General features: G+C 46.1%; 1 protein-coding gene across 7 annotated transcripts in view; it reads right to left on the bottom strand.

The window, feature by feature from the left end:
- Positions 1-22,023, bottom strand: part of CCDC33 (coiled-coil domain containing 33) — an 86,942-nt gene that overhangs the window by 44,528 nt on the left and 20,391 nt on the right. For all 7 annotated transcript variants that reach the window (XM_081964623.1, XM_081964621.1, XM_081964622.1 and 4 more), the window contains exons 4-5: positions 15,772-15,935; positions 1,920-2,053 (exon numbers count right to left, since the gene is read on the bottom strand). In XM_081964623.1, coding sequence (XP_081820749.1) covers positions 1,920-2,053; positions 15,772-15,935 — 298 coding nt within the window. The remainder of the gene's footprint in view (positions 1-1,919; positions 2,054-15,771; positions 15,936-22,023) is intronic.

Genomic DNA, 22,023 nt, shown 5'->3' on the forward strand with positions numbered 1-22,023 from the left:
CGCCATGGCCATTATTCTTTGTCCACAAATCCCTTGCCTAAGAAGGCAGGCCTGCCTCTCCTGTGAGCCTTGACAACGGACTGAATAGATATCCACGGAGCAAGAGTCTGCCCGGCTCCTGCCCAACGCATGGATTTCTTTGTCTCTCCCTCTCCTTCTCTCTCTCCCTCTCCTTCTCTCTCCCTCTCTCCTTCTCTCTCTCCTTCTCTCTCTCTCTCTCCTCTATCTCTCTCCTTCTCCCTCTCCCTCTCCCCCTCTCCTTCTCTCTCTCCTTCTCCCTCTCTCTCCTTCTCTCTCTCCTTCTCTCTCTCTCTCCTTCTCCCTCTCCCTCTCCCCCTCTCTCCCTCTCCTTCTCTCTCTCCTTCTCCCTCTCTCTCCTTCTCTCTCTCCTTCTCTCTCTCTCTCCTTCTCCCTCTCCCTCTCCCCCTCTCTCCCTCTCCTTCTCTCTCTCCTTCTCCCTCTCTCTCCTTCTCTCTCTCCTTCTCTCTCTCTCTCCTTCTCTCTCTCTCTCTCTCTCCTTCTCTCTCTCCTTCTCCCTCTCCCTCTCTCTCCTTCTCTCTCTCCTTCTCTCTCTCTCTCTCTTCTATCTCTCTCCTTCTCCCTCTCCCTCTCCCCCACTCTCCCTCTCCTTCTCTCTCTCTCTCCATCAATTCATTTTCAATGGTGAAAACGCCCCCCTCCCCATGGTGCAGGAGGCTGACTAGGCCACCCCCACCATGGCCACCCCCATCCAGCAACCAGGCAGAGAGAACCCATTGCTGAAATTTTTGAAGCCCACCCCTAGTTCCATGGACCTTTGGCGTATAGCCTTGCGGGTCACATGACTTTGACTTTGGACAATGCCAAAAAGGAGATGCCCTAGATTGGATAGGGAAAACTTTCTCTCCAGCAGAAGCATATGACAGGTCTTTTGCTGAAGAGGTTTTTCTTTTTCTCAGAGAGCATCTCCAGGTCTCGTGGGGGGGGGGTGTCCTTTTGGGGGTGCTGCATCCTTAAAGGAGCACCCAACCATGGCCCTCATCTTGACTCTTTTGACCTGTCCTGTCGATGCCCCTGTCCCGTTGCTTGCCTTGCCTAGGAAAACAGCTTCCTCCAACTGGATTTAGGCCAAAGGGAACCAATCTTGAAACTCTGCAGGCCCCGTCTTCTTCCTTCTGGGCTGAGATAGGTAGTGGAGTACATCAAACACTGTCTTATTTCACTGAATCAGGAGCCGTAATGGAATTACCTGGAGTGCTACGACTGGCTGGCTTCGTTGCGCCAGTGTCTGGCATTAATCTAATTGCTTAACTCTAATGCCATTAGTATTATTATGATTACCCGCATAACATCGCTCAGCTTGGAAGAATAAAGACCAAGCCACCAGGACGGATGGCCTCCGTCTTGGGAAAACACCTCAATTATCAATCATCATTTCCCCATTAAGGTAGGCAACGGAGCTAGGAGGGAAAGAGACAGGGATTGCAGAGCCCAGATCCCGTTTCCTAGCTAGGAGATAAGCGGGGCTATTTTGTGGACGATTATTAAATATAGACTCGTTTTCTTGATGGGGAGAGGAAAGATTCAGGAGGAGGACTCTACATACACAATTTGCTAGCTGGTTACCACGTCATGTGTTTATGCCGAACGGAATTCCGTTCAGTTTGGCACGCAAACTTTTTAAACTCTTGCATTCCATTGATTGATGAAGTGCCATCAAGTTGGCGTCAACTCTTAAGGACCGTGTAGATGTTCTCCAGGACCCTCAACACACACACCCCAACCTGATCCATAAGAGTTTCCAACCTTCCCCCATCATCACCATGGCTGAATCTATCCTTCTTGTTTCGGGTTGGTTCCTCTTCCTCTTCCTCTTCCTCTCCCTTCCATTCATTCATTCAGTCCCACCAAGCTTCACAGATCTTCCAAAGTGGTCCCACCTTCTTCTCCTGCCTTGATGGAGTCAATTTCCACGGTCACTCTTTCCTCCCAGGTTGGAGTGTATGTGGGTTGTGCAGAGACGTGGGTCACTGCCTGAGCTGACTGCTTGCTGTCTTCTTCTGAAGTGGTTTTGCTATAAATGGAGAAGAAGGGAAGATGGGACATAATTTGGGTACTTGGTAGGTAGTGTTCTGTTCTACTCTACTCTACTCTACTCTACTCTACTCCTATTCTATTCATTTCTATATTTTACTCTATATTCTATTCTGCTTTGCTCTGCTTTACTCTACTCCATTTCTATATTTTACTCTATATTCTATTCTATATTCTATATTCTCTTCTATTATTTCATTATTTCTATTCTATCCTATCACTTCATTATTTTATTATTTCTATTCTATTCTATATTCTATTATTTCATTATTTCATTATTTCTATTCTATTCTATTCTATTCAACCCTACCCTACCCTGCCCTACCCTACCCTACCCTACCCTACCCTACCCTATCCTATCCTATCCTATCCTATCCTATCCTATCCTATCCTATCTTTCTAGTAAATAGTTTTGGCTGATTTCTATGTTCCTTCAATAAACCTAGTTGCCTTAACAGACGCCTTGACATTTTAGTCTATGCAGCTACCGCCCCGAGTCCCTTTTTGGGAGAGGGGGCGGTCTAAAAATCTAATAAATAAATAAATAAATAAATACGTATGGTATCATTTCTACTTTTTGTATGCAATGCCTCCAACCTATTTTTTTAGATAAATTTCCCAAGCAAAGATTTTGCCCCCAGCGTTTGCCTAGACTTGCTCTCTTGAATGGCATTTTGCCAGATCAGCATTTCAATTTGCAGAACCTTCCCAGCCAAGTATGAAAGATAGCCACAGACCTTCCCTGGTGCTGCCTACGCAACCTTCGTGGCAGATTTATTCGACCCTCCTTGGCGTAATTTATTTCCATCCATAGAACCATTTATTTTACCTCTCTCTACTATAACTTATTTCCAGACCTGAAGTAATTTATTTTACAGCCCTAATATAATTTGCATTGATTGGCAGGAGCTCCCCACGGTCTCAGATTTTTAAAAAAAGGTCCTTCCCATCTCAACTTAGAAATGCTGAGCTAAGCTACTGGGTTTTCCTGCATGCAGAGCTGGGCTCTGAACATGAGTGATGTCTATTCCCTAATTTATTCAAACCTTTTGGTCCCAGTTCTGCATTGGGGTAAGACAAACAGCTATATTTTGGGAAGCAAATGTCCTCCCCTGCGAGTCCCTTGAACTGCAAGGAGATCCAACTATTCAGTCCTGGAGGAGATCAACCCTGACTGCTCTTTAGAAGGCCAGATCTTGAAGAGGAAACTCAAAGACTTTCGCCACCTAATGAGAAGGAAAAAGGACTCCCTGGAGAAGAGCCTCATGCTGGGAACGATGGAGGGCAAAGGAAGAAGGGGACGACAGAGAAGGAGGTGACTGGATGGAGTCACCAAAGCAGTCGGCCTGAACTTAAATGGACTCCAGAGGATGGTAGAGGACAGGAAGGCCTGGAGGAACGTTGTCCATGGGGTCACGATGGGTCAGTCACAACTTTGCAACTAGCAACAATGACCTCTTTGGTTTTTTTTTACAGAGAAGTCCTTCCAAGCTCCAAACTTTTGTTGCATAGAAGTTCTGAGATCTTTTCTCATGGTAAAACTGGATGAATTGTCCAACCAATTCTTGACGAGAAAATTGCTGCAAATTATTGTTATTATTATGGTTCATGGCACAGTCGGCCAGATGTTCAGGCTGGATTACCAGTTTTGGATTCTTTGACTAACCACAAGAAAAGCAAGTGAATGGGCCTGCGAAATTCGTGTAGCATGTTGGACATGGATTTTGTGTACTTATTTCTGTTTAACTGGATGCTGGAATAGGAGATCTATGAATATTCCTTAGTGAGAAACATCCATATTTTACCTGGGTCTGCCGTGACTGCTTTTTAGTTTTAGATTTCTATTGATTCCAACTAATCAATGCCATCATTTGCACTTCATTCTCACCACAGCCTTTCAGCTCCCTGGAGATGGTGATTGTTATGCATGTTACTATCCAACTGCATTAATGCCTCTTACCAAGTACAGAAGAACAGTTCCGTGTAGGAGGAGAGAAAGAGTCAAGCAAGGAAGAAAGGAGGAAGAGAAGGGGAGGGAAAGCTATCAACACCAGGATGGTTTCTTGCACAGAAGCTAGAAAATGGCCTCACTCAGGCCAACTTCAGAGTTGACACCATCATGGTCAGGAGCCATAACTGTCATGCCTCTCTGAAGAAGTTATCATCTTTCCATAAATCTCAGCTCATTTTTCCCCTTGCCCTTCTATACAGATTCTATACAGCAATTAATTAGATCAGAAATTGCAACTTTCTTCAGACCAATGTGTTGGGAGAGCGTTAATTGATGTAATGTCATTATATCCTTCAGTTGCAAGCATGGAAATGCAACTGACATCCCAATTCAGGAGCAATTCAGGAAGGAAGGAAGGAAGGAAGGAAGGGAGGGAGGGAGGGAGGGAGGAGGGAAGGAAGAAGGAAGAAAGGAAGGATAGTCCGAGGGAAGAAGGAAGGAAGGAGGGAAGGAGACAGGTAGAAGGTGAGAGGGAGGGAGGAAGATAGGATGGATGGATAGAGGGAGGGAGGAAAGAAAGAAAGAAGGAAGGATAGAGGAAGGATGGATGAATGAATAGAGGGAGGGAGGGAGGAAAGAAGGAATGAAGGATAGAGAGGGAGGAAGGGAAAGGAAGGGAAAGGGGGATTATTCACTGCCCCAAGGTTCCTTTTGAAATCAGCATTCTCACATTTGCACACGTGGGCAGCTCCTCTTCCGAGATGTGGATGCATTTCAGCTAATTGACATCCAAAGTTCTCTACAAAGAGGAGAGGGGCCAGTTCTTCTAAAGCAAGAGAAGGCACCTTTCTTCTCTTTTTAGGTCCCCTCTGTCCATTGTCCCTCAAAAAGACGCGAATTCCCATTTCCAACACTTAGCGGGACAGGTTACTAAACCTTTCCACCAGTCTTGCAGGGGGCATGGCGAGATGATTCTTGTCCACCAACACTCAAGGCTCTAACCTTGCACCCCTCCAACTCATCTCCCCCAGCTGCTGCCCTGGACTGTCATGTCTTTGAAAGCTTCTTGTGTTGATTCCCCCCCCCCCCATCAAAACACACACACACACACATACACACAGAGGCCCCTGTGCAAGCCACCTCCCTTGTGATCCACTCATCCCAGAATTGCTTCTTCTCCGGGCAATCAGCCGATGAAAATTTAATGACGGTTTCTTTCAAGCCATTTGATCCTGGCCTCCCGGCTGCCGCACCCACCCACCCGCCCGCGGCTGGCGAGGCCCTTCTAATGGAACCTCAGGTTGGCCCTCCCGTGATGTGTTAATGAGGTTCTTGCTTGAAAGGAGAGAGAGAGAGAGAGAAGTAACAGCCCTCTTGTATCTTCCCACCTGACCCCCTCTCCTCCTTCTTAGTCTCCCTTCTATTCTCTCTCTGTCTCTCTCTCTCCACCCCTTCTTTTTAAAACCCCTCCTTCGCCTTCTTAAGTGTAGCTGCTGGCATTTCAAACTCCGTAATTGGCTGTGTGTGACTCCAGCCAGCAATTGCCCCTCTAGGTAAAGGAGGACCACCTGATCACGACCCTCCCTCCCCCCTCTTTCATCTTGGACCCTTTCCCCACCCCCTCCCGCTCTCCATCTCCAAAGGGCCTCCTGCACCACCAGTGCATTAATAATGGATCATCCCTAGACCCACCGTTTTTTCTAGGGCGGATATCGGCAGCCCCGCAAGCAAACAGCCGAATCAATGGCAACTGCAAAGCTGGCAAAGCGAACAGCAGGACAAAGTCGAGAATAAAAAGTTGGCGAAAGCTTCAGGTGAAGATCAATAAGATTGGCTCAGAAATTCTACTCTTATCTCCCTGCCTCTTTGTCTATGGAGATTCTCCATCCTCCAGGTCATGGATGTCCCAAATGTGCTTTTTTTTTCAAGAGGCAAGTGGACTTTCTTGTTTTTTCTTTTGAAGACGTTTCACTTCTCATCCCAGAAGCTTCTTCAGCTCTGACTGGATGGAGGGGGATGGAAGGATTGATACTCCTTGCAGACAGCTGGTCATTTGCATCCTTTTGGAGGGTCGTTGAGGCCACTTGGAGGTTTATCTGTAGCCCTCAGGGTCACCTGAGTAGTGCAAATGGTTCCTTTGTAGTCTGCAACTTTTTCCTCTGGAAATCCGTTCCTACTCCCACACCATTCAAAGGGTCTCCATCCCAAATTGTATGTAGAGATTCTCAGTCACCCAGGTCATGGTTGTCCCAAAGGTGTTTTTTCAGGAGGCAACTGGACTTTCTTGTTTTTTCTTTGCAAACCAGAGGTGGCATTCAGCAGGTACTAACCAGTTCTGGAGAACCGGTAGCGGAAATTTTGAGTAGTTCGAATAACTGGTAAATACCACCTCTGACAAACCCCGCCCCCATCTATTCTCTGCCTCCCGGAGGTCCCAGCTGATCAGGAGGGAATGGGGATTTTGCAGTATCCTTCCCCTGCCATGCCCACCAAGCCAAGCCACAGAACCAGTAGTAAAAAATATTGAATCCCATCACTGTTGAAGACGTTTCACTTCCCATCCAAGAAGCTTTTTCAGCTGATTGTGAAATGAAACTCCACCTCCAGGCTACCCCATCACTCTTCGAAAAGCAGGCAACGCAAGTAGATAAGTAGGTACCACTGCAGGGAGGGGAAGGTAACAGCGTTGTGTATAGCCATGCTGGTTCCACGACCACAGAAAATGTCTTTGGACAATGCTGCTCCCTCGGGCAAGAAATGGAGTCGAGCATTCCAATCTAGAGTCAAGACACAACTGGACAGGGAAAACTTCACCTTTATTTTGCTATCATGTCCCTCTTCTCCCTCCAGTTTCATCTTGGGAACATATATGTACATTTAGTTGGGATGCAACTGAGACGAGTCCATCAGTTCACAGTTGAGATGCAGAGCCCAAAGAAACAACATTCCAAAGCTGGTGACAGAATCTATGCATAAAACGAAGCCAAGAAAACATGCATAGCTTTTTACACACACACACAACACACACGCACGCACACACACAATTGCAACCACTAAAAGCCCGAACCCGATACATGTATTGATTTTGCTCCTTTTGTGAGAGCGAAGAGGCAGTGCCGATGTGCTGAGCGCTGAATAGCTGAGCGTGAAATGCTCAATTGCTCAGCCAGCTAAGAGTCCAGATTCTGATGGGAAAAACATCCGTTTGACCCAGATCTAACATTTCTCTGAAGGCTTTTGGGGAGCGATCCGAATCCGTAGTGCTCCCAAGGACTGCGCCAATTGAGCGGGTGGGTGGGTGGGCGGGTGGGGGAGAGAATGGACTTTCACATGAAACTGAAATTAAAACCAAAAAGAAAAACTGATGTTTTTGACATTTGAGGGGAAATCACCTGAAACCAACTAGGAGTGTTGTCTCCGACTCCTTCATACCACCACCTGTCTGTCCTTCCCAAGGTCACCTGGGAATGGGCCTACAGGATGCTCTTTGACAAGACTGTGCTCCAAAGACTACAGTTTAATTCTGATCACAGTCACTCCATTAAAAACCATGTGCACTCCCACAAAGCAGGCCACACCTACAGAAGCGGTTCTAAAAAAATTTGAAACCCACCCCTGGTGTGCACCCTCATAAACATATACATAGGATGCTCTGATAGATTCAGGTACTTGGTGCATGCTATTATTTATATAACGTTTGCAAAAAAAAAAGATATTTGCACAGTGTTTACCTGCCAGCAACTACCTGGGCAATGCCACCACCACCAACAACAATAACAGCAACACAACTCTTCCAACCTTCCATGAAAAACTAAGCAAACCAATGGAAAGCAAAAAAGAAGGATAGAGAAAGGCGTACTAAAGAGAGAACAAACGCACCGTTCCCTTTGATTAGGAACCAACGTATAAACAACCAGGAGTGCATTAAGAATTAATCAGATACTAACCAGATGCATTTAACATTCGATCTTCACATAATCTGTAATAGCTCCAGCAACTGCCTGCTGCAGATTTAGAAAGCAATTTTCAAAGGCCCATCGCGCTAATTGCCAAGGTCTTTTGTGAAGTCACCCCTTGGATAGTTCATCTTCTGTTTGATCACCGAGAAAATACATTTGTTTTTTCTGGTCTGGTCTTGCTTTGAAGGAAAAAAAAAAAGCTGAGAGGGCAATTTCACAGATATTTTTTTTTCCTGAAGTCCGCTTCATTTTTGTACAACGATGTTCGTCTGGGCAAGATTTTGAGGGCCAGGGGACAAGGAGGCTGCTGTGAATGGGCGATGTCAGGTTGCAGGCAGGGTGGAGTTATGGCACCCACATGGTAGGTAGGGACAATTTTCTAACATTGTCCTGGGTTTTCGAGAAGTTAAGCCTAAACAAGTGGGAGATGTTGGGTGAAGGGGAAGGAAATGAATGTATCACTGAAAAACAAGGCACGTTATTTTTCTGACACATCAACTTTCTGATTTGGCCATATCTAGGGTTCTTTTTTTTGGAAATGTTGAACTTCCTTGAAGATGTCCTCATAGGACTTCTTGGATACGATGCCTCTGATTTAATCTGTTAGATGTCCATGCAGCTTTTCAACCCAGAAAACTAGCACCAATGATGATACCTACTTTGGGTAATGAAATGTCTGCAAGAAAACAAGCTCAGAAAGCACCAAGGACCCCACCATCCTCCTCCTCCCCCTCCCACTGATGATGTTACCTAGTTGGGTCATGAAACCTCTGCAAGAAAACAAGCATGCTCAGAGAGCACCAAGGATCCCTCATGTCAACCCTGAGCTACAAATATTCTCCTTTATTGGTAACAGAAAACTAGTGTTTGGTTATCTCTCCTTGAGATGTTCAATTCAGAATTACACTTAGGTTAAATATGGACCTAAAGCCAGCCATGATATGGTTCAGGGGCATTGATGAATGTCCTGGCCTTATGAAGATCACCTCCTGATATTTCTTGAATCTGACCCAACGTTCCTTTGGAAGTTTGTGCTTGGAAATTTCACACGCGAAGTGAAGGAAGGAAGTGGGTGAGTAAACTCATTTATTTGAGGAGGGAGTGACTGAACATATGAGTGAAGGATCCTCAAAACCTTGAAGATCTTTCCACATCTTTGCAGTCCTTCAATCCTGACCCATAATTTAGGTTGACTCCAACTTGGATGGACTCCACTTTCTCAGGGTGTTCACTAGATCTTTCCACATAAGAAGGAACTGAAAAGTCCTTCAGTTTTTCTTGAAGAAACTTTCCAGAGTTCAGGTGTCCTTCCACATCTTTGCGGTCCTTCAGTCCTAATTTAGATTGACTCCAATTATGGATGGACTCCACTTTCCAAGGGTATCCACTAGATCTTTCCACATAAGAAGGAACTGAAAAGTCCTTCAGTTTTTCTTGAAGAAACTTTCCAGCGTTCAAAATGTCTTTCCACATCATTGCAGTCCTTCAGTCCTGACTCCTAATTTAGATTGATTCTACTTACTAAGGGTATCTATTAGATGTTTCCAAATAAGAAAGAACGGAGAAGTCCTTCAGTTTTTCTTGAAGAAACCTGCTAGAGCTTAGATGTCTTTCCACATTTTTGTAGTCCTTTCTTCCCGATCTGTTGATTGCGGGGGAGTCTTGATTGTTCTTTGTTTCCTGGTTATTTATTTATTTTTGGTGGTGACCTCCCTCTGCCTTGTTGCCAATTTCCTGTTCACCAGACTCAATTCAGCTGGCGTCCTACAACACAGCCTAGACAATACAAACATTTTGAGATATCAAGGATTCTGAATGCTTGTTCAGGGCACCACCAGGTCCTAAACGACACCAGGGCCAAAAGCAAAGGAGCTTGATTCATTCCTGTAGCCCCCCCCTTCTTTTTTTTTTAAAAAAAGATGAAATAATAAGGAAGCCGAGAGAGAACGGTATATCAGTGAAGGAGCGTGCGTCCTTCCAGATCTCCTGCGTTCCTCTCTTGGCGTCTGTCTCGTACCATTTATACAATTATGACATTTGTCCCTAGAGACGTGGGCGTGGGGGGGGGGAGTTGGGGGGGGGTTGGAAATTGCATTTGAACAAAAATCATGGGACATGCTTGCGTAGGAAAGGGGAGCTTTGCCAAAGCAGAGCTTCTCACCATCCAGGCCTTGCCTCCAGGCGCAAATGACATTCAACACAGCAGGCAAGTGACAATGTGCGAGATTAAAATGAACAAGACGCCAAAGGAAAATCACCTCCTGCTTGTGTTCCTGTCCAAACCCAAGAAGCGAAGGGTTTTCCTCCCCTCTGCTCAGCTACGTTCTAGAAGCAGCAGAGGTGGTTTCCCGGGCTTCAAACCCGTTTTTCTGACCCAGGCTTCCTTAGAAAGCCAGAAGCAGAGCCTGGGTCCCTGCAAAACCTCTTTGATTTACACAACTGTGAATTCCTTTCATTCACAGTCAGCCAGGCTTAGCAAACAGTCTTTCAGAGGAATATTTATCCACACGAACCTTATCTCGTTTGGAGAGCTGCCAGATGACTAGTTTCCAAATGCAGGACAAGGCAAAACTTGGCACAGAGTCTCTTATAGTCACAAAGAGAACTTTCCACTCTTGACACGACCGAAGGAACGAATTGTTTCCTGCAAAAGCCCCCTCCCCGTTCACTCCTCCTTTGTTTCCTATAGGAGGGGCCAATCACCTCCAAGGTGTGGCTTTACTCCCAAGTCGGCCCTGCTTTCTTAGTTGTTCTTGTTTTCTGGCAGCTCTGCGCATGTGCACACTGGGATCAGTCTCCAGCTGTTCCTCTGCCTCACTGCTGTCTAACTCCTTCTCTGCTTCTGAACCGCAACGTAACTTATGATTCTTTGAGTTTGACACACCTCGTCCTCTTCCTCAAGGCTGTTGGCCACCATTGCATTCCTCCTGCTGAGCCTTGCAGATGGACATCACAGTCCATCTTTCACCAAGGCAAGCCAAGCTGGGATCCTGTTTGCCATCCCACCTGAGGTCAAAGGGGCAGAGATGAACCCAGGTAACCCCCCTCCTCCCCGTAGGCGGTTCGCAGGAGTAATTGTGAAATAGTCCTGCAGGTGTGTTCTCTGAAGAGATCTATTTCAGTAACCATGGTGAAGAAAGTGAGGTGGAAGGATTGTGATTTGAAAGGATTTGAAAGGATGCTGATTTCAGCTCCAGGACCACAAAACGGGGCTTTAAGAGGAACATCGCCAAGGCAAACGTTGGCCTAGCAATGGCCTTGGGAGAGCATGACCTGCTAATGAGTCAGTTGCTCTTAGCAACGGGTCCTTCTCAGCTGTGTAAGCAGGAGGAATTAGCAAGATGCTAATGATGGGTGGGAAGCAGGAACAAAGCTGCTGTCATCCGGAGGCTAAAGATGAAACTGGTGAAGGGAGAGAGGACGAGGAAGAAGAGGAAGAGGAAGAGAGAGAAAAAAGAGAAAGGAGAGCGAGAGAGAAAAAGAGAGAGAGAGAGTGAAGGAGGAAGAGAAAGAAGAGGAAGAGAGAGAAAAGAGAGAGAGAAAGAGGAAGAGAGAAAGGGAACAAGAGAAAGAGAAAAGGAAGACAGAGAAAGGAGAGAGAGAAAGAGAAAGAGAGAGGGAAGGAGGAACAAAAAGAAGAGGAAGAGAGAGAAAAGGTAAAGTAAGAGAAAGAATAAGAGAGAAAGGGAAAGGGAAAGAGAGAAAGAGAAAATATAGAGAAAGGAGAGAGAAAGAGGGAGGGAAGGAGGAAGAGAAGAGAAAGAGGGAAGGAGGGAGGGGGAGGGGGGAGAAAGACTCTTAAAATAGCCCCTTTTAAAAGCTTCCATCCTGCTCACCCACAGAAACAGGAGTGTTGATTTATTTATCAATGATATTTGCTTACTTTCCCCTACAAGAAAAGCCGATTAAAGATCTATTAATAATAGAAGATCCTTCGGACTGAAAATAAACTTTGAATGGGAGAGCCAGAATGAAACCTCTCTAGATATCTTTAAAGCTCTAAATATTTAGAATAGAGGAAGGCAAGAAGAACGAAAGACGAACGAGCGTTAAGATCAATGCAGATTCTTAAGAAAGTCATCCAATGGGGAGAGGAACCTGGAAAGATGCCAACTTTTATAGCCAAGCCAATGTAGATGACAACATTGGTGCAGACAATGCTTTGAATCCATGGCTGATTGGTGAATTCTGAGAGCTGAAGTCCACAAGTCTTCAAGCAGGAGTGAAATCCTCCCGGTTTGGCTAGTTCAGACAATTGTCCCTGGTTCTACGAACCGATAGTAAAAAAAAAAAAAAGCTTCCAAGGATTGCGCAGCTCACAGCTTATTTGCGCAATTGTCCGAAGCTTTTTTTTTTCATTTTTTAAAGAATTTTTTTCCTGCCGGAAATGAAATGAAAAAGGAGGAAGGAAGGAAGGAGACAGAGAGAAAGGGGAAGGACGGAAGGAAAAAAGAGAGAAAGGGGAAGGAAGGAAGGAAGGAAGGAAGGAAGGAAGGAAGGAAGGAAGGAAGGAAGGAGACAGAGAGAAAGGGGAAGGAAGGAGGTAGAGAGAAAGAGGAAGGAAGGAGGCAGAGAGAAAGGGGAAGGAAGGAAGGAAGGAGAGAGAAACGGGAAGGAAGGAAGGAAGGAAGGGAGGAGACAGATTGCTTTAAAAAGTGAAAAGAAGTTGGCCACACCCACCCAGTCACATGATCACCCACCAAGCCACGCCCACAGAACTGGTGGGCAAAAAAATTAGATTTCCCCACTGTGTCCAAAAGTTGGACATCCCAGATGTAGAAGGAGATGTGTGTGTCCCTTTGTGGCTGAAGATGAAGACGTTGAAAGTTTCTAAGATGTCATAATTTAAGACAGCCACCTCCAGAAAACCATCTCTTTTCTGCGCCTCTGAACAATTTCCCTTCTCAAACAGCTGCTTCCCTTCCTCCAGCCAACCAGACAGTGTGTTTATTAGTTCAACGGTACAGGTTTACCGAAGCTGCGGGCAAACCCCGAGGCTTAATGAGACAGGATCCCCAGAGGGTTGATCTCTTTTGAAGCAACCCTCCCGGTGGCTTTTTTGACCTGCAACCAACTTGCCTTTTCTCACGGGGGTCTCTTCGCCCCAAGGACAAGTCACCACCTGATTTCTACAGCCCGAACCTGTCCAGAGTTCAAAGGAGGCCATTCCCTTCTCTTTATTCCATCCAGTTCTTAAGCCAAGACTATTTCGGTGTATTTATAACCCAACTTTCCATGGGGAGATTACTTTCCTGAACAACTTCACAGTGATTTTATAAGGTGTGGGGTCTTTGGTGCATCCTAAGCTTAGTTGTTTTCTTGCAGATGTTTTGTTACCCAACTGGGCATCATCACAAGTGTTTTGGTTATCCACTTGGGTAATGAAACATCTGGGAGAGAACAGCCACGCTCAGAGAGCAACCAAGAACCCCACAGATCAACTGTGAGCTAAAAATATTCTTTTCTAATTGTTTTATAAGGGACAGAGAGGTGAACAGAAAAAAAAACATTTGGTGCAGGGGTGAAATCCAGCAGGTTCTGACAGGGTCTGGAGAACCGGTAGTAGAAATTTTGAGTAGTTCGGAGAACCGGCAAATGCCACCTCTGGCTGGCCCCAGAGTGGGGAGGGAATGGAGATTTTGCAGTATCCTTCCCCCAGGAATAGGAAGGGAATGGGGATTTTGCAGTATCCTTCTCCTGCCATGCCCATCAAGCCATGCCCACAGAACCGGTAGTTAAAAAATTTGAATTTCACCACTGATTTGGTGGAATGTGAAAATAACTAGTATGACATCCTGTGGCCGGGAAGGAGGAGGAGGAGGGGGGAGGGGGAGGGGGAGGAGGAGGAGGAGGAGGAGGAGGAGGAAGAAGAAGAAGAAGAAGAAGAAGAAGAAGAAGAAGAAGAAGAAGAAGAAGAAGAAGAAGAAGAAGAAGAAGAAGAAGAAGAAGAAGAAGAAGAAGAAGAAGAAAAAATATTATTTGGGAGGACTGCAGACAGCTGGTGGACTGACCACTCAGCAGGGAGAAGGACGAGAAGAAGCCGGAGGAGGAGGAGGAGGCTCTCATCAACCCCAAAAGGACAAATGACCACATTCCCATTTCATCACCACACCCTCAGGGTCTCTTGCCCTTTCTCAAAACGCCCAGTGTGGTTTCCAGTAAGCAAACAAACAAACAAACAAAGCTGTCTTCTTCTCCTTAATTACTTCAAAATGTGGGCAGACCTCTGGTGCTTTTGTAGCCTCCCAGCCTGCCAAAAGAACCGAGAAGTATTTCTGCTTTGCTTGGTCTTTCAGGAGAAGAGAAGGTTCCAATCCATCAAATCTCACTTCTCCATAGATCGGCTTTTTCTGGCCGGGCGCATTTATTTACGATTCATATAGAGCCAGGATGGCAAAACTATGGCACGCAGGCCACAGGTGGCACACGGAGCCCACTCCGCAGGTCAACCCAGCTCAGCTCCACCATGCATGCGTGTGCACCTTCCACCGGCCAGCTGATTTTTACAAGGGGGGGGCAAGTTGCACACACATGCACGAGGGGCAGAGGGCATCATGTGTGCATGCACAGGCGGCAATGGGGAGCAGGGGGCACAGCGTGCCCTTCCATGGCCCGTTTTTGATCCCAGGAGGCTTCAGGGAGGCCTGCAAGGCCCACAATAGGGCACAGAGGGTCGTGCGAGCAAAGCGCGTGGTGGCAGAAGCGTGAGGGGAGCACGGGGGGGGATTAGTCGTGCATGTGCAGGGGAGGGAGGGCTCACAGAGGGGTGTCACGCATGCATTGCATTAGGAGTGTGGGCACGCCCCTTTGTGCTATGGCACGAGCAGATGCGTTTCTGGCACGCGAGGACAAAAAGGTTAGCCGTCACGTATCTAGAGTGCCCACCAAATCTTTTTGTTTCACCCCTCTGTAGATCATTCAATACTTCCTACAATGAAAAACCTCTGGAGCTGGGTGTAAAAGATGCTTTCGTGCCAAACATGCAAAATCCAGGCTCTTTCCTCCCTCCCCCTATCTTTTTTTTCTTTCCCTGGGATTGCAGGAGGCTGCCACTTCTGAGTTTTGGGACCTCACTTCTGAAGTTTCGAAGGAGCGTTGCAAACCGTTGAGGTTCTGGAGAAGCGAAGAAAAAACTCTGTTCTGGTCCCAAACCCACTCAGCAATGCCCTTTCAATTAACCAGGCAGTCCAGACAGCCCGGCTATAATTGAGTCCCAGGGTGCCCCGATGAGACACCCCACCGAGGGGAAAGCGTGGGCCTCTCTGCTTTATCTATTCAATGCAAAAATGTAGAATGTCGAAAGCTTTTGAATGCTCCAGCAGGGGGAATGTTTCTCTTGCTGACCTTGCGGAGCAAATCAGACACACACCGTCATAATCTCCGACACTGAGAATTGTGCCATGGGGGTCTTGGCCTCCCCACATCTCATTTTGGTGGTCAATACGGGGGGGGGGCTTTTTGTTCCAATACCTTATGCTATACCTTAAGCCAGGGGTGTCCAAACTTGGGAACTTTAAGACTTGTGGACTTCAACTCCCAGAATTCCCCAGCCAGCTATGCTGGCTGGGGAATTCTGAGAGTTGAAGTCCACAAGTCTTAAAGTTCCCAAGTTTGGACACCCCTGCCTTAAGCGTAGTACACAAAATTGTCCACTACAATGTCCTACCTGTCAGTGACTACTTCAGTTTCGACGGCAGTCATACACAGGAAAACAATCAATACAAAAATGAATAAAATTCAGAAACTTTGCAGAAGTTTTTTTCTGGGGGGAGGGGGAAATATACTCACACAATGACATACGGGTGAGGGACATTTCCCTTGCGAGTTGAGGGCAGGTTGGAGGCACTATGGAGCACGACGGTGATCGATTCCTTTTCAGGATTCGCCAGGTGCCAGTCGTTTGTGTGGGAGGTCAACGCCGCTTGTCCTGGTCCAGCTGGATCCTCTTTCACCTGCCAGGTGGAAGCCAGAGAAGCCAGAGAAAGATTTGAAACCTGTGATGGTATATAGGATCTCCTGCTCAAGCAGGGATTGGACTAGAAGACCTCCAAGGTCCCTTCCAAATCTGTTATTCTGTGTTCTGTGGACGGAGGTCTGGTCTTCTATCAGGAGGAGGAAGGAATGGCAAGTTCATTGAAGTCCTCCACATCGGTTTCCTCCCACGGGCTCAATCACCTCCCCAGCGGGGTGGCAAGAAGGAAGGAAGGAAGGGAGGAAGAGAAGAAGGGAGACAAGGAGGAGGGAACGAACAAAGGAAGGAAAAAGAAGGAGGAGAGGGAGGAAGGGAGGCAAGAAGGAAGGAAGGAAGGTGGGGAGGGAGGGAGGAAGAGAGGAAGGGAGAAAAGAAGGAAGGAATAGGAAGGAGAGGAGAGAGGAAGGGAGGGAGGAAAAGGAAGGATGGGAGGGAGAAAGAGAGGAAGGGAGGAAAGATGGAATGGAGGAAGGAAGGGAGGAAAAGGAAGGAAGAAAGGAAGGCCCATACTTGATTCCATGTGACTGTTAATCCTAATTATAGTGTTGTAAACACACACACTGAAAAGGGAGGCAAGAGTTAAATGTTTCCACCTTCTTGACTTGCAAATGAAGGATGGGGGAAGATGCTCTCCATCCCCTTTTCATTAGCGCTTCATCGACAGCCATTCCCAAGAGCTTGAACCCAGCTTGAGAAACCCCACCACCATCTAAAGGAAGATGCTTGGCTACCCCTAAATTATTCCACACTCCCAGAGTTCCTTACAAGCCCTCCTTTGATTCCACTGGTGGGAATCGGGAAGGATGACTGGAAAATAGCACCTCTGGAAGGCGGGTGTAGAAACCAGGGCCACTGCTGGCTTTTCCGAGAAATATCTCCACCGCATTTTATTTTCAGCTGACAGGTGGCTTCTAATCCAGCCAACCCAAAGACTGAGACTAAAAGCTTCCAGGCTGCGTTGAGCAATTACGTCTCGATTACCGCCAAAGGTTAGAGGAGACCAAGAGAAGAGATAAGGCTTGGCTCCTGATGGGAGAAAACAGGGCAGCCACTTTTGCTGGGCATACAATAAAAAGTTGGAGGAAGGGAGGGAGGGGTGGGAAGGAGGGAGGAAGGAAGGAAGGAAGGAGACATAAAGAAAAAGGAGGAGGAAGGAAGGAGATAAAGAGAAAAGGGAAGGAAGGAGGCAGAGAGAAAAAGGAGGAAAGAAGGAAGGAGACAGAGAGAAAGGGGAAGGAAGGAAGGAGACAGAAAGAAAAAGGAGGAAGGAAGGAGACCGAGAGAAAGGGGAAGGAAGGAGACAGAAAGAAAAAGGAGGAAGGAAGGAAGGAGGCAGAGAGAAAGAATAAAGAAAGAAGCAAGGGAGGAAAATTCTAAGACCAAAACTGGTTTTCTCTGCAGTTCATGGTGTACTAAAGGAGTTGGTGGCTACATTTTTCATAGAAAATGCACATGTATGCACGCCCCCCCCCCCCAGAGCGAGAGAGAGTCAGACAGACAGACAGACAGACAGGGCTTTTATCTCTTTGGTGCCCTTTGCAGGAGGTTCTGCATTATACAACAGCAGCCGGTCGATTCAGGACCGAGGGTTCTGTTTTCTTAGAGACTGGCTAATTCTTTTGTAAGTTCCCATCTTGTGGCCTTTGCCAGAGCTGAGCTGGGCAAATACCCAAGAAGTCACCCCGGGAGCAAGAGTGTCCGTTCCCAGGGAGCCCTCTAGCCATGGTTGGTCCTCGCTCTGCAAATAATAAAAAACGCGGTTAAATGAAAGTCTGACGTCCGTCTGGGCACTGAAGCCGGCTGGGTGGGGGGTAGGAATGAATAAAAGATGAAACATTAAAAGAAACTGAGAGAAATGGATATTTATTTATTGATGCCTTTGCTCTCCTTGCTGCATTTCTTCCAAAGGATCGGTATATAAAGACCTTCCTGATCCAGTTTGAAATTTCCAAAATGTGTGAGGTTGATGGACCGGGGAACTAAGAATTGGCCCCAAGTCTCCCAATCTGCTGTGGCTCAGTGGCTAAGATGCTGAGCTTGTCTATCAGAAAGGTCGGCAGTTCAGCGGTTCGAATCCCTAGCGGAGCGGAGTGAGCTCCCATGACTTGTCCGAGCTTCTGCCAACCTACCAGTTCGGAAGCAGGTAAAAATGCAAGTAGAAAAACAGGAACCACCTTTGGTGGGAAGGGAATCGCGTTCCGTGCGCCTTCAGTGTTGAGTCATGCCAGCCACATGACCACAGAGACGTCTTCGGACAGCGCTGGCTCTTCGGCTTTGTAATGGAGATGGGCACCGCCCCCTAGAGTCGGGAACGACTAGCACATATGTGCGAGGGGAACTTTTACCTTTACCCTACTCCCAACCCTCTATGGAAAGATTTGAAGTAAGGCTTCCTGGCCTTCCCTCAACATCCGCCAGCCCTTTAAGGTAACACAAACCAGAAGCACAAACCAGTAGTCCTAAGGCTACCTTTATTGTAAGTAATTTCAGTAACACAATCTTGCCAGTCTGAAAATGTTTCCCCATTCCTTTAGGCTTCTAGGACATCCTTCCTAAAAAAAACAACAACTCTGCTAGCTGAGAAGGAAGTCCTAAGATCCAAACTACGCACGCAAAGCTACCACCTCTTGTCCATTTTGGTGGTTTAACCTTGTTTATTTCTTCTTGACTAGTCCTTTTCGATGTCCCTGCTTGAAAGCTTCATGAGACAATCCTACTTTGCTCCTTCTCTTTTCTGTCTTTGTTGTGGCCCACCAGCCAGAGTCGAACAGTGAGGAGGTTGCGGAGGAGCCTGGACCAATCCTGGAGGCTGGGGAAGGCTCTGCATTGGAGGCAGAGAGGGGGCCAACGCCGTCTGGCAGTTCTCAGCTGCCTTCGGAGCTTGGCAGCAGTGAGGCAGAGGAACAGCTGGAGCCTGTTCCCAGTGTGCACCTGCGCAGAGCTGCCAGAAGAAAAGAACAGCTCAGAAATCAGGGTCGACTTGGGAATAAGGCCACAGGTGGACGATGAATGGCCCCTCCCAGAGGAAATAAAAGAGGAGCAAAAGGGCTTTTGCAGGAAACAATTCGTTCGGTTGTTAGATTCGTTTCAGGAGTGTGAAGATCTGTCCGTGAATCTCAGAGACTCTGTGCCCGGTCTTTCCTTGCACCGCACCTCATTTGGAAAATATTTACATGGCAGCTTTCCAAGCTAGATAAGGTCTGTAGTCCTAAATATTCCTTTGAAAGACTGTTTGCCAGGCCTTGGCTGAGTGTGAATGAGAAGAATTCACATTCGTTGAATAAAAGGGGTTTTGTCAGGATCAGGACTCTTCTTAGTGCTTTTTGGGGAAGCCTAGGTCAGAACAGTCTTCTCCATCCTCAATTGTAACAAAGTCTTTGTCGATTCCCTTAAATTGCTTTGATATTTCTCTCTTTAGACCCGGAAATTCTCCCGACAACGGTTGTGCTCTATCCTCCTCAAAAGACATGCATTTATATCATTCCTTTTGGCACAACCAATTTGTACAAGAAGCCAAGGATAAACCCATAAAGCAGCCGAATGCATATTCTCTATTTACTCTTGCCTCTGGCTTTATTTTATTTCTTTCTTTATTTTCTTCCTCTCTTCTTTCTCCTTCCCGGGGTCCTGTTTGAAATGGGGAAGCATCCGTAGAGTTTTCTTCGCGCGCCTCTCCGAAGTGTGAACGGAAAAACGATGGAGGGAAGGAATGCTTGACAGCGCGGGGAGGAGAGAAAAAATAACCACCTTTTGCAAAATTGACGCAGCACTGGAGGCGTTTGCGAAGCTGATCAAGCGGTTTCAGACATTTGAGAAAAAGATGCAGGAGATCAGCGCCTTTATGAGACAGATCAAACCTGGGTTTTCGCAGATCTTTTTGTTGATATATCTCTCCAAACACACCCGGCCTGCGTCATTATTTAATGCCTTATTCCCACAGAGTCTATTAGAAATGCACTCAATTTTTATTTCAGCCCCAAACAGAGAACTTGGATACCTTCAAAAGCTTAATCTGCATTCATAACAGCTCTTGCTTGGATTTTCCCCCCTTTTCTTGCAAAATAAGCTTTATTTTTAAAAATAAAATAAAAATAAACCTAATAGTAGACAAACTCTTGATCTATTAGGTTACATAAAATGTTCTACACTAATGGCATACCTTTTATCATCTTTGTTAGGCCAAAGAATTTAACGCAGGGACTGTCATATAATGTAAATAATGTGATGTGACATAAATCTTTATGGCTCCCCATTAAAATGGCAGATAAACTTCCCTGAGTATTAAAGGAGATGGCCGTTTTTAATTTCCTGGCTTTAAAAAAAAAGGTAAGTATTTTGAGAATCTCTTCCTTACCTTATCCTAAAACACCAATAACAGAATTTGGGAGGAATGAAACAGAGAAAGAAAGAAAGAAAGAAAGAAAGAAAGAAAGAAAGAAAGAAAGAAAGAAAGAAAGAAAGAAAGAAAGAAAGAAAGAAGAATGGTGGCAGTAACTGGGTATGTCTAGTTTAATGAAAAAAAGGACCAGGGAAGACATATCTCAGGGGCTACCCCAAAGAAGAGGGAGTCAAGCTATTCTCCAAAGCACCTGAAGGCAGGACAAGAGGTAATGGGTGGAAACTAATCAAGGAGAGAAGCAACTTAGAACTAAGGAAAAAAACCCTGACAGTGAGAACAATTAATCAGTGGAACAACTTGCCTCCAGAAGTTGTGAATGCTCCAACACTGGAAGTTTTTAAGAAGAGGTTGGATATCCATTTGCGTGAGGTGGTGTAGAGTTTCTTTCCTAGGCAGGAGGTTGGACTAGAAGACCTCCAAGGTCCCTTCCAACTCTGTTATTCTATTCTATTCCATAAGAAAGGAAGGAAGGAAGGAAGGAAAGAAAGAAAGGAAAAAAAGCAGGGGGTTGGACTAGATGACCTCCAAGGTCCCTTCCAACTCTGTTACTGTTACTAAATCAATCCTGGGTCATTTGGGTGCCATCCTAAAACACAGACCAGATGCTCCACTTTAAATTCTATTTCTAATCTATAATGATATCATATTTATTTCTAACCTACCTTTTTGGTTCCGAAAGAAAAGAAACTGAATCGACTTCGTATGTTGGGTTTTCTGTGGTCTGATTTTTTCTGAAGTCACCAGGTTCCAAAAGAAAAGGGGAGGGAAAAAAAAACAAAATAGGAGAGAATCCTCAGTCACAGGCATTGATAAAAGGAAGGTTTCACGCTACATTAACTGGAATTCACGAATGGAAGAGCATAGGAGAAAATCGGTTCCTATCGGCAAAATATGTAAGAGACTTGGAGTGTTGGCCATGTGTTAAAATACACACATCTCAAGATTTTGCAAACCGGTGACACCCAAAAAGTTGGTGCACTTTCAAGAGTGCTAGGATTCTTCATGAAATACGTAAAGGTAAAGGTTCCCCTCGCACATATGTGCTAGTCATTCCTGACTCTAGGAGGCAGTGCTCATCTCCGTTCCAAAGCCGAAGAGCCAGCGCTGTCCGAAGACGTCTCCGTGGTCATGTGGTCGGCATGACTCAATGCCGAAGGAGCACGGAATACTGTTCCCTTCCCACCAAAGGTGGTCCCTATTTTTCTACTTGCATTTTTCACGTGCTTTTGAACTGCTAGGTTGGCAGAAGCTGGGACAAGCCACGGGAGCTCACTCTGTTACGCGGCGGTAGGGATTCGAACCGCCGAACTGCCGACCTTTCTGATCGACAAGCTCAGCATCTTAGCCACCGAGCCACCGCATCCCTCTGCCTCATAAAATAAGGTGGTGCAAAAAATATTGAGATTATAAAGAAGCAGAAACTGAATGAATGGAACCAAGAACTCTATATCTGAAGGTGGATTCCAATATTTGGAACATTTTCTTGCCTAGAAAAAAACGTTATATATATATATATATATTTCTTGGGCTCCAAACGAAGGCATCTGTGACGTCTTTTTGTGTTTGTGCATATGTGTGTATACAAAGTCAAGAAACAGCCATAGCCATACAATCCACAGCTCCCATCTTGTTTGGTTCTCCTTGAGGATGACCGATTTAATGGTCTCCA

Source organism: Natrix helvetica (assembly GCF_964273705.1).
Source record: "Natrix helvetica genome assembly, chromosome: 12".
Lineage (NCBI taxonomy): Eukaryota > Metazoa > Chordata > Lepidosauria > Squamata > Natricidae > Natrix > Natrix helvetica.